The 12,992-nt window shown below is 34.1% G+C and overlaps 1 protein-coding gene across 7 annotated transcripts in view; it reads right to left on the reverse strand.

Annotated features, from left to right (window-relative positions):
* The window catches only part of WRN (WRN RecQ like helicase), a 143,545-nt gene that overhangs the window by 46,280 nt on the left and 84,273 nt on the right, over positions 1-12,992 (reverse strand). For all 7 annotated transcript variants that reach the window (XM_032328821.1, XM_032328820.1, XM_032328822.1 and 4 more), the window contains 3 exons: positions 9,197-9,371; positions 4,728-4,909; positions 28-129 (listed from right to left, as the gene is read on the reverse strand). In XM_032328821.1, coding sequence (XP_032184712.1) covers positions 28-129; positions 4,728-4,909; positions 9,197-9,371 — 459 coding nt within the window. The remainder of the gene's footprint in view (positions 1-27; positions 130-4,727; positions 4,910-9,196; positions 9,372-12,992) is intronic.

Raw genomic sequence — 12,992 nt, forward strand, 5'->3', positions numbered from 1 at the left:
GATTAATATAAAACAAATAATACCTACTTTCGCCTACACCTTCTGGAATGAAGATATTTTTCCATCTTTGCCATCATCTTTAATTTGTATAATCGAAACTTTTCATTGGGAATCTCACTAAGGCGATGCCTGTCAATTACAAATATCACAGGAATATATAAAATTGCATTAGTGATTTTGTTATTTTTACATTTATTACTGTTTACTTTTCACAACATATACCACCTACACCTTTAACAAGATAAAAAAAAATTTCTATCATCCCAGAAAGTTATATGTCCCTTTCTAGTCAAGTCAATGTCCCTAAGAGGCAAGCATTTTTCTAACTTCTATGAAAATTACTTTTGAAAGAATTCTATATCGATATTCAAGCATCAATTTTTCAGCTGCCTTTGAAAAAATTATTATAAACCCTAAAGTTTTTCATTTTGATTTATATGCTACCTGCTTTTTGGCAATATTCCCACTATATATGGATTTTTACATTTTTCCAGTAAAAGGTTATTGTTTATTTTATCTGAGAAACTAAAACATACTGAAAGAGGTTCAAATCCAAATATGAGCCTTAATCCCTATTTGCTCTTCAGAGGATTTCTCATCCCCCCCTAAAACTATCCCTTTATAGTTTATGTTGGGACACCAATAAAACATCAGAATTAAATTCTTCCTTGGACAATTATAACTCATTTTTCTATAATACTGAATTTATTTTAAAATTGTTAGCACTAGACATATTTGTCTTTAAAAAGCTAATTCTAGTTTACTGTGAAGAAATTCCATGAATATCAGATATCAGAAGATGATGCACATCTTTCCAAGAATTCTTTCAAGAATAAATAGAAGTCTGAGTTGAGTAGATTTCAGATATTTCAAAAGAAAACAATGTTTGCATGTAAGCTCTAATTGATAATGCTGCTCCTTATCAAAATGGATCTCACTAATATTATGACTATTCAAACTTCTGACTGACAAAAATACCTCCGTACAATTCTCAAAGATGACACCAACAGGGAATCCAGTTAAATGACTTCTGGAAAGTCTGAACATACAAATGATCGCTTATTCAAAAACATTCTTATGATTTGACACCACCATCCACCATGCCTTTCCTTATAATTTACCCCCAAATCTCTTCCAACTATTGACTCTAGTTCCCCATAATCTCATTCTTCCTAGGCCATCCCCTAAAAATTACAGTTGACCATTAAACAACACAAGTTTAAACTGCATCAGTCCACTTACAAGTGAATTTTTAAATAAATACAGTATAGTACTATAAATGCATTTTCTCTTATGATTTTTTAAAATGGCATTTTCTTTTCTCTAATTTATTTATGGTAAGAATACAGTATATAATAGATACAGCATATGAAATAAGTGTTAATCTACTGTTTATGTTATCCATAAGGCTTCAAGTCAACAGTAGGCTATTGGTAGTTAAGTTTTGGAAGAGTCAAAAGTTATATGTAGATTTTTTACTACCTGGGGGAGTCAGCACTCCTAACCCTCATGTTGTTCAAGGACCAACTATCGTTCTTTTTTTGCTTTATTTATTTGTTTAGCTCACCTCTTTCTCCTCAGGAAGGACAAAGAAAACAAACACCTACACTCTAAGTACTATAGCCTCCCTTGTATTTGGTTCAGATGACCTACATTTAACTTCTCATTATCAGTGTCAGTAACGAATCTGAAAAAATAAAATTACAAGTCTCTAAAAGCAAATCTAGTAAATATTTATTTTACTTTTGGGACTATTAAAGTAAAATATTCCACAGAATAAAAATAAGTTGAAAAGGAAAAAAAATTCTAAAAGCAACCAATAAATACAAATCAGATGGAACCAGATGGAAGAATTATTAAATTAAAATTAACCTGCAAATTATTCCCTTTTTAAAAAGTTTACAATAACATTGGGTTTGACTGTTTCATAGCCAATGCAGACATTGAGATGTTGCCAATGGTACTGCTTCTGCAATAAGAAATAAAAAATTACATATTTACACTGATGACTGGACAAGTTTCTTTTCTCAATCATAGCATTCTAGTATAAGATACACTCTAAAAGTTCTATTAATTACAGTAATCTTTCGACTGAGAACAAGAAACTCCATTTATTCTCAAACTTTGTTTCTTTCAACAGAAGGATCTGTCCCAAGGATGACACAGATCTGTCCTAAATCCTCACTAAATTCTCTTTTATCATGATTAACCCTGTAGGTTTAGTATTTCTCCTAGGATGGATGCAAAAAACAACCTGTCTTTACTAAAATTCAAGTATAAGTTTTCTGCCACCATTATTTGATCACTAAACACTATTACTTCTGTGAAATCTTAAAGAGATAACCATTTAAAATATCTTTTGAAACCAAGATGCCTTCAACAGACAAATGGATAAAGAAGATATGGTCCATATATACTATGAAGTATTATGGCTCCATCAGAAAGGATGAATACCCAACTTTTGTATCAACATGGATGAGACTGCAAGAGATTATGCTGAGTGAAATAAGTTAAGCAGAGAAAGTCAATTATCATATGGTTTCACTTATTTGTGGAGCATAAGGAATAACACGGAGGACATGGGGAGATGGAGAGGAGAAGGGAGTTGGGGGAAATTGGAGGGGAAGACAAACCATGAGAGACTGTGCACTCTGAGGAACTAACTGAGGGTTTTGGAAGGGAGAGGAGTGGGAAACTGGGTGAGCCTGGTGGTGGGTTTTGTGGAGGGCACGTATTGCATGGAGCACTGGGTGTGGTGCATAAATAATGAATTCTGGAACACTGAAAATAAATTTAAAAAATAAATTTAAAAAAATAATAATAAAAAAATAAAGTATCTTTTGAGACCCAAATAAATAGCAACTATATCTACTGATGAACCTGCATAGTCATAGTATAAAACTCTGGCTGTTAAGTGTTCAGCACCTCTAGTACAATAAATAAATAAATGAGAATTGGTAAGAATCAACATATGTTTGATACAACCCTAAATTTAATAGCATCAGATAGACCTGTTCTCTATCCCAGTTATTTTAGTTTATAAAAAGCTTTTACATAGGCAACCGTCAAAAGAAAAACAATAATTGTTCTGTTTAAGGGGATGGTTTTATTAACTCTGTGTTAAGAAACAAAAGCTATCACTATTCTTTAAAGACCTTAAGATTTACACCAAATGTTTTTATCTTATTAATCCCTGTTCTTCTTTCATAACTCACCCTATCACTTCTTGAAGGAAGACTTAACCTGAACTTTTTAACTTGGTAAATACGCAATCTAGTATATTCTTACTTACAATTCAACTGTCCATCAAAGTACTTAACACAGCTGTAATTTTTATAAAGATTTGCATAATCCCTTTTAAAAACTCTTTTGGTTATTGAAATTGTCAAACACAACGAATCCTATGTATCTAGAGTTGTGGGTACATACTCTGTATGTACATACAGAATCACTGAATCTGTGATTAAGATCTGCCATTTCCATTATATTCTCTGAGAGCTCTCTGAGAGCAGGCACCATATCTGTTTTTATTTATCACTGTATCCCCAGCATAGATCATAATGCTTAAAACATAGCGGGCACTCAGAACAAAACATTGCTGAATGATGAATAAAAATAAAAACTCTATTGGATAGGTACTCTCATCATTTTAATAATACGAGCTAATATGTCCATGCAAGAGCTCAATTTATTCAGCAACGTGGGGGGCGCCTGGGTGGCTCAGTGGATTAAGCCGCTGCCTTCGGCTCAGGTCATGATCTCAGTGTCCTGGGATCGAGCCCCGCATCGGGCTCTTTGCTCAGCGGGAGCCTGCTTCTCTCTCTCTCTCTGCCTGACTCTCCGCCTACTTGTGATTTCTCTCTCTGTCAAATAAATAAATAAAATATTAAAAAAAAAAAAAAAAAAAAAAAAAAAAAAATAAATAAATAAATATTCAGCAACGTGGATGTGAATTTTGAAAATAACTCATCTTAACAGCCACATCAATTACCATATATAGGGTTTTTTTCCCTGAGATTTTATCCTCCTATGGATAAGGGCAACAGTTGCTAAACCCTGCCCCTGAAATTTTTGCAAGATGAAGTTTTCCATTCCAGTATACATCTCATAGAACTCAAGTACCAATAAAAGACTTGCTTCATGTTTAAGTAGAACGATCTTCCTACATTTAACTGAACACTTAATGTTTTTCATGGCTGTCAATCAGTACAATGAATGGCTAGCTATAGTGCAACATGAGTATTCACACACAATCAAGGAGAGCTGTATGCTTTCACAGAACTAACAAAAGAAACAAATGGTAAAGAGAGTCAAATAGTAAAATTCACTTGGAATGAGCACCATTGTAGCACAGAAAAAAAGAACCAATAACAAAATAAATGCTATCTGAATAAAACTATGGCTGCAGACATATCAAAACTCGAGAGGACCTGGGGAGAAAAAGTTTGTCCATGCACAATATTAGGAAAGCTCCCATAGGATCCATGTTCCATTCCCAGTATAGTCCTGATTGAGTTAATTCTTCACACTAGATGAGGTATAGCTGAAATCAGGTCATCTCTGGGTGGCAACACTTAACCACAAAGGTTCTTACATGTCCTCTGTTTTGTTGGTTTTAAATGCACTTATACACATTACTTGGAATTTTGGATGCAGCTTCAAAATACTTTCAAAGCTTATACGGAAAGAAAGAAATCTGCAAAAGTAAAAGCAATAAATGGTTTTACCTGTTTAAGTTAATGTCTGCTGGAGCCCACAGTACATGACAAGAACTCTGAAGCCCATCACGGCCAGCTCTCCCAATCTCCTGGTAATACGATTCCATTTCTTTAGGAGCACCATAATGAATGACTTTGCGAATGTCGGCTTTATTAATGCCCATTCCAAAAGCTATGGTAGCTATAACACACTGAGAATAAATAACAACACAGTTTGACAAGTATGTAGCAGAACCCAAAGCTGACATCTTTACCTTTTGGCAAGAGTAATAATTAGCTCATTAACTAAAGTCCCTGACAAGAAACTGAATTTAATATAATTTCAATCAACACTTACAGATCAAAAGATTATCTGCCCAATTTATGAATTAGAGATTGGTAACCCTAAAATAGGATTTCTATTTCCTCCCTATAAAAAGTAGCAACTAAAGTGGTCTCCCTGAACACCTATGAGTGAGTACAAGACACAAAATAGATTCTTAAAATACTTACTATATTAAAAGGGACTTCATGTTATTATGAAGTTTCAAGAGTCCTTACCAAGTATCTAAATATCTAAAGTATCTAAATATTTTCTAGCATTATTCCAGATGGAAGGAAACTTCTCATTAAAGATGGTAAAACGGAACATGAATTTATCTCTGCAACTTTAAAAGATTCCTAACATATATGAGCATACTGAAATGATATTTACATCATTGGGAGAAGTTTTAGAGAAGAATGAGTGATAAGAATATTAAAAAAACTAAAAAAATTTTTAAAGTATTAACAGTAAAAGAAGATGTGCAATAAAAGTAACTATAATTTACTGCATGGCTTAGAGATAAAAAAAACATTTACAGAGAAATATATATACATCGATCTAACCAAATTATGTTAATGTTGGGAGGAATGGGGGTTAGAAATACATGAACAGGGCAGGAAGGGGTATGAAAGGGAGATAAACTCACTCCTCATAGTGGGAAGTCAATAGACGATGCCTACATCTAATAAATGAAAACTAATAATAAATTTTAAAAATCTAATAAATAAAAACTAAGTAGTAACAGTAAAAGCAAATCACTGCACAATCTAGTGGTGAACAGCAAAAGAATAAACTAAGAGAGATGAAAATAGGAGACAGAAGTGGGGAAGAAAGGAGGCGCTTATGTTCCCATTGTAAACACTGAGGAAGTAGCTAGTATTTTAAATGGTGCCTGTATAACCAATAAAAGTTAAAGTACTATTACAAAAATCTATTAAGATGGACCAAGAATATAAGAAAGACAGAAAGAAGGGGGCAGAGAGGAAGAAAGAAAAAGAAAATACTAAATAGATAAAAGGAAATATAAGAAAAGTGAAGGGAAAAAAACTTTGAAATAGAAATTTATTAAGAAAAAGCTTTAAGGGGTGCCTGGCTGCTCAGTTGGTAAAGCACTGACTCTTAATCTTGGGGTTTTGAGTTCAAGCCTGAAAATGGATGTAGAGATTACTTAAAAATAAAATCTTAAAAGAAAAAGCTTTGAGTGAATAAATCTAGGCCATTTTGCTGTATTTGAAAGTGAATAAGCAACACAATAATTTTAAGGTCTTTAAAAATGTATTTGATTCAATTTTCTTCCAGCTTAGTTGACATATAACACTGTGTAAATTTAAGATGCATAATCTGATAATTTGATACACGTATACACTGTGAAATGATTACTTATAAAGTAATAAAGTTACTTATCACATCCATCACATAAAGTTACTTATCACATCCATTACTTCCCATAGTTAGCATTTGTAAGTGTGTACATAGTATATGTGTGTGTGGTGAGAACTTTGAAGATCTAATTTTCACCATATGATCCTGGTTTGTTTTTTTTTTAAGATCTTATTTTTAAGTAATCTCTACACCTGACATGGGGCTTGGTATCTACAACTCCGGGATCAAGAGTCGCATGCTCTAGTGACTGATCCAGTCAGGCACATTTATGACACTGTTTTTCACCCTCTTCTAAAGACATGATGTTCAAAATACCATTATTAACTCTCCATTGAAAAGAAAGTATTTTATCAAGTAATTTATTTCACAGACTCGTCTCAGAAAGAAAAGAATCTGAGACCTTAAGAAAGCAAATGAAATACAAAAGAACATGTAACAAAATCAGGACTAAAAGTAAGAATGAATGGTCACAGTCTAAAAATGCTAATCTATATTTGAATATGGTTAGATTTGGTTAAGAACAGTAAGAAAAAAAATTTTTTCTAAAATTATAAAATAGAAAATAGTAAGATTCTACTTATCAGTCGACTCAAGATATGAAGAGCTTGGGAAGTGAGCTCTACTTTCAGGCCCACACCGAAGTATAAATCAACTTCAGAAAGACAGTAGAGTGAACATCTAGAATTCTATGCATATATGCATTTAGTAGGCACTCAATAAATACTCAATGGCAAGTAATCAATTCCACGAGCACCAGACTATTCTATATAGATGAGGAAATGTATTTTTATCATCTTCAGGAGGTGTCTGAGGACTCTTGATGCAAATGTGAAGCTTACAATTTATTATAATAGCAAAAAAGGAGTACATTGAGGCCAGTTGTCAGATACAACAGGACCCCTAATGTCGCTAGGGTGACAGCATCAATACTAATTTATTAATTTTCCTAATGTGCATAAAACTTTTTGGCATCCTGCCACAGAAAGGGAAAATACTGTGGCACATACATATAACACCTTTATAGGTATTAGGTATAACTGGTGATCACTGTGAGGTTTTTAAAGCCATATTTCAAAGCACCAATGTTTCACTGAAGCTGAACGTGGGTAGCAAAACCAGATGCATCCAACGAAGTCTCCCCTCACAATATAACAGAGAAAGTTTATAATCTCTTATATCTGTAAGAGATGCTTCTACCTAAATGAGTAATTAATAATAAATCAAGATGAAAGAAATCATTGATCAGTTAATGGCTCGAACATCAATTGTTAAGATTCAGTAAGCAACAGCCAATAAATTTTATCTGATAATTTTCAAACTCCTGAGATAATAAAACTATAAACATTTTAGAATTTAGGTAACTCTATTCTAAGCAACTGTGATAACTGTTCCTATCTTTAGAAAAAAGAGAAAGAAAAAGAATGCTTTTAGGTAAGTATGCATTATAGCATGATAGTGCATAGTGAACTTTATAGTGCATATGAACCATACTTGGGGTAAGTTGTTTGAACAATGTTGGTTTGAGGATCATTACCAACTACAGAACTGGACAGAAAAGAAATGGAAGACCTTCAGAGCAGAAAATGCAAAGCAGAAGTTAAGTTCACGTCTCAGCTTCAGAGGAGGCCTAGTCCACAGGCTTGCAATAATAGACTTTGGATAGGATACTGACAGCATGAAGCTGTAAACCTTCCAACATGGTCTGAATTTAAGTCCTCCTAAATATTCTGCATGACACCCACTAAACCAGGATTCCAATCACTTCAGATTGGAATTATTACATTATTTCAATCATTACAGCAATCTCAGCTAGAACACTTCACAGTGACTTCACTGATTCCCTTTCTTCCTTCAGTCTTTCCTCTTCAAATCAATCCTGCTTAGGGCTGTTAATCTAATGTTTCTATGATACTATGATCTTGCTCAAAAACACACATTAGTCTGTCATAATGGTTTTCAAATGCTATTCTGTGGAGCTCTGAGAATTATAGAATACCCCCAGGGACTGTCTTGGGAGAATGGAAGCCTCTTGGATCTCTTTCTCCCTCACATCAACTTCGACAAGAATTAATCCACTTTGATTTGTCTTACCTATCAGATAAAAATGAATTAAAAAATTAAATGAAAATTTAAATTAAAAATTCTACGGCTACAGTGGTCTAGAAAAACTACAGGTACATTACATCAATCCCAGCCTGCCTCTTTGCAAATTTTAAGGCCCTTCTCCATAACCTGGCGAACCAACCCATTCAACTTTTTTCCTGTGAGTCTCTAACAGTTCTTCCCTGCCTCTTCAATCTGTACTTTGTACCAATCCTATTCCATACTCTCTTTCTCTCCAACCATTTCAAACTATTCCCAGTTTCCTAAACCCAGTATGCACTTTCCTACCACAGTGTCTTTGCAAATGCTAGTCCCTTTCCTGGGAATTCCATAACCAAGCCCTTTGCCCTTATCACACACTGGCCTCACATACCCAACACGCTTCCACTTACTTGTTCAGATTCTGTGCTCAAACTGCTTCTTCCTGGTTGGATCATCACAACAGAAGCTACCTTAACAGCGAGCATTTCTTCCTCTATGTACCTACTAAGCACTATGTGCAGCCTGCTCTATGTAATCACCTGCAATGGTCTGTTCACCTGTCACCATATTATACATTAATTCCCTTTGAAAGAAACTTCTTTACACTCAACACAAACAAGATAGAAGATAAAGATATGGGAAATAAATATTAGAGAAACATCGGTTTCCATGGGGAATAGAGAGTAATGATGATGGATCTTCATACCTGAATTTCATCTCTCATGAAACTATGATGAACCTCTCTCCTTGATTTAACACTCAAGCCTGCATGGTATGTTCCACAGGCTAAGTTCAGTTTCTTAAGTTCAGCTGTAACTTGTTCTGTCATTTTTCTGGAAGGACAATAGATGATAGTTGGACCCTCAAATTCCCAGGTGGTACTAAAATCAAATAAACAAACACACACAAACAAAAGAACAAAAACATATAAATATATAAATATATATATAAATAATCTCAGTTTGAGATTACCTTATTTAATTTCCCCTTTCTTTTTAAAACTTTAAATTTCATTTGTTAAATTTTAATTAATTTTCTTTTCAGTAAAACACTATAAAAAGAAAGCATATAGAAAACAATGATACGGGCGCCTGGGTGGCTCAGTGGGTTAAGCCGCTGCCTTCGGCTCAGGTCATGATCTCAGGGTCCTGGGATCGAGTCCCGCATCGGGCTCTCTGCTCGGCAGTGAGCCTGCTTCCTCCTCTCTCTCTCTCTCTCTCTCTGCCTGCCTGCCTCTCTGCCTACTTGTGAACTCTCTGTGTCAAATAAATAAAATCTTTAAAAAAAAAAAAAAAAAGAAAAGAAAACAATGATACATTTAATTACATAAAAATGTGGAAAGTCAAATGTGGAAATGAATTATATTAAATCCCAAACACCTTCGACTCATCTTTTGTTCAACTTAAAGTTAAAACCAGAGACAAATTTATTTAAGCAAAACCTTGATAAAAACTTAACAAGCTACTGGAAATTCAATTTCCATACTTTTAGAATGCAAAGCACTAGATGAAGGATTAGTCTTCATTTACATAAGAAAGGTAAGTGAATATTTACATAGGAGAATAGTCTTACTCTTTCTCATGATCAAAAAATTGAGTTTCTATGTATGTTTACTAGAAAAACAGTAACTTTTTTGTAATATTAAAGATCATTTTTATAGTTCAAAGAAGCATTTATTAGTAATCTTGGGACTACTACAGACAACATCTGTTCGAAACTCTGTTTTAGAATCCTGTGCTTATTTATTAAAAATGCAAAGGATGGTTTCCAAAGAACATTTATTTAATGCCTCAATATATTCATTTACATGAATATATTCATTTATGCCAACTTAACCAATATTAAAACTGTATTATTTTAGATTTGGGAAAAATTTTAATTTTTAATGCATATATTCTGATATAATTTCAACTTTAGGAATTTATTTTACAAATATCTGCCAAAAGACACATATACACAAATATTCACAACAGAACTGTATTAGTGAAAAGTAAATGTTCATCATTATGTACATTCATACTATGAAATATTAAGCAAGCAATAAAAAATTACTGTATCTAAAAACCTTTAAGAAGGACTATGGCAAAAGTCATTGAAAACTTAAATAGAGGGGAAAAAATAGGCAATAATTTGACTCCACAAGTTTTACTGAATCATCTACTCAAAGCAATTTTTTACAGTGACCAAATGGGCTTCCATAACAAAATGTCCAGCAGTAAAATAAAAGAGAAAAATTACAAAGTTTTTTAATACACAAAACTATCATTTTTTTTTAAAGATTTATGTATTTGAGCAAGAGAAAAAGAGAGCACAAGTGGTGGGAGGGACAGAGGGAGAGAATCCCTAAGCAGACTCCCTGCTGAGCCCGGAGGCTGACAGAGGGCTGGACACCACAACCCATGAGATCATGACCACAGCTAAAACCAAGAGTCAGAGCTTAAACTGACGGAGCCCGCCCCGGCGCCCCTCACAAAACTATCATCATTTTAAAAACATTTCTCAAAGAAGAAAAATTTTTTGCTAAAATGTGAACACTGTAATATCCTACATATTAGGGCCCTAATTTTAAAAAATCACATTATGCAGAAAGATAGCAAAAATACTTTTTCTTAATAATGATAAAAGTTTCCATGTACTGAAGATATAAAAATCCTAAATATGTCTGTACTAATTAACAGAGCTTTTTTTTTTTTTAAAGGTTTTATTTATTTATTGGACAGACAGAGATCACAAGTAGTCAGAGAGGCAGGCAGAGAGAGAGGAAGAAGCAAGCTCCCCAAAGAGCAGAGAGCCTGACGCGGGGCTCAATCCCAGGACCCTGGGATCATGACGTGAGCCGAAGGCAGAGGCCTTAACCCAATGAGCCACCCAGGCGCCCCCAATTAACAGAGCTTTAACACATGAAACAAAAATTGATAGAACTAAAGGGAGAAAGAGGAAACACATCTATCTCTCATAACCAGAGATTTTAACCTGTATCTTAGCAAAGACACTTCAAATCAAAGGAAAATACTGTCTAAAATATGGAATTACTCCGTAACTACTCCCGCATAAAGTTAACAATAAAAACTGGAAGTGCATATCTGCACAGCACAGTTAGAGAAAAGAAGGGTATAAAGCTCAATGCCCAAATAGTGATCATTTATGAACAGTGATAAATGAAGAACAGAACCGGAAGATCTCAGTATTCTTACCTGACATATTTCTATAGTGTTCAAATTGATACTAAGACCATGTATCAAGTTTTACATTTAAAAAAAGTAGAAAATACACGAACATTTAAACTTAGTAGAGAAATCAGAGGAATAAAATTTTATCTCTATTACAAAAGGATTCATTACTTCACCAAGTGGTTTACTAAACATTGTTATTTCCTCCCAATAATTTCCTGCAAGGAAAGAAATCTATCTTCATCTAACCACCAAATTAGATGGATGAGAGAGGCTTGCCTATTCAATTTCAATGTATCCTGAGTATAGAAAACAAATAAGGTCAGAATTTAACAAACAAGTTGGCCCAATGAATAGGGAAAAAATGGCAAAATTAAATAAAGAGAAGAAATAGAAAGAAAAGGCAACACTCTGAAGTCTTAATAACCCTTCATCTAACTATTGCTTGTTAAGGGGATAATTTCTATTCCTAAAGTCTACGGGAAGCATTCTGACTCGCAGTGGTTGGTGCTACCATAACTCCTGGAGGACTGAAAATGGGTGCAAAATCTTTCTTGCTTTGATCTTGGAAAAACCACTGTCACAAATACAAAAGTCTCAGATGGTCTTGGATGTTAGGCTAAGGAGTCTTGCTGTTAGTCCACAGGAAAGAGGGAGGCACCGGAGAGGAATGCCAAGACTCAGGGCTGTGCTTTCAGATGATGAATCTGACAACTGTGTCTAGAATGCAAGGAACACTGAGGAGGAGGGAGGTCTAGTCAGGGACATGATAACAGTCTAGGCTAAGAGACCTCCACTAGTATAATTAACATGAAAAATGGTGAGAAGAAAACATAAAAGGACAATAGAGTCAGAAAAGATAAAATGTCACAATGTCACACACACAAAAAGGTAAACAGTTTCAAAAAGGAGAAGGTTATTAGGGGAAAGTCACAGAAATTGAAAATAATATGGACGGAAAAGGATCAAAGATTAGGATAAAGGGAAGTGAAGTACAATGAGTACTCACTTCAGAGAGATCACCAGAGCTGTGCAAGTACTCAATACAGCCATTACTTTCTTGTTTTATTTTTTATTTTTTTAAGATTTTGTTTTTAAGTAGTCTTAACACCCGATGAGAGGCTCAAACTCAAAATCCCAAGATCAAGAGTCACATGCTCTACCGTCAGAGTCAGCCAGGCACCCCCATTACTTTCTTGTTTTAATCTGAATATAGTACAATTATGCCAATAGAAAATCCAACATTTAAAGTCATCCTAAAGAAGCCCAGGAGTCCTTCAGGAAAATACTATTGATGTTATTTAAACTATTTGCCCAGACTTGTTTTGTGTT

The sequence above is a fragment of the Mustela erminea genome, chromosome 21 (genome assembly GCF_009829155.1).
Source record: "Mustela erminea isolate mMusErm1 chromosome 21, mMusErm1.Pri, whole genome shotgun sequence".
In the NCBI taxonomy this organism is placed as follows: Eukaryota; Metazoa; Chordata; class Mammalia; order Carnivora; family Mustelidae; genus Mustela; species Mustela erminea.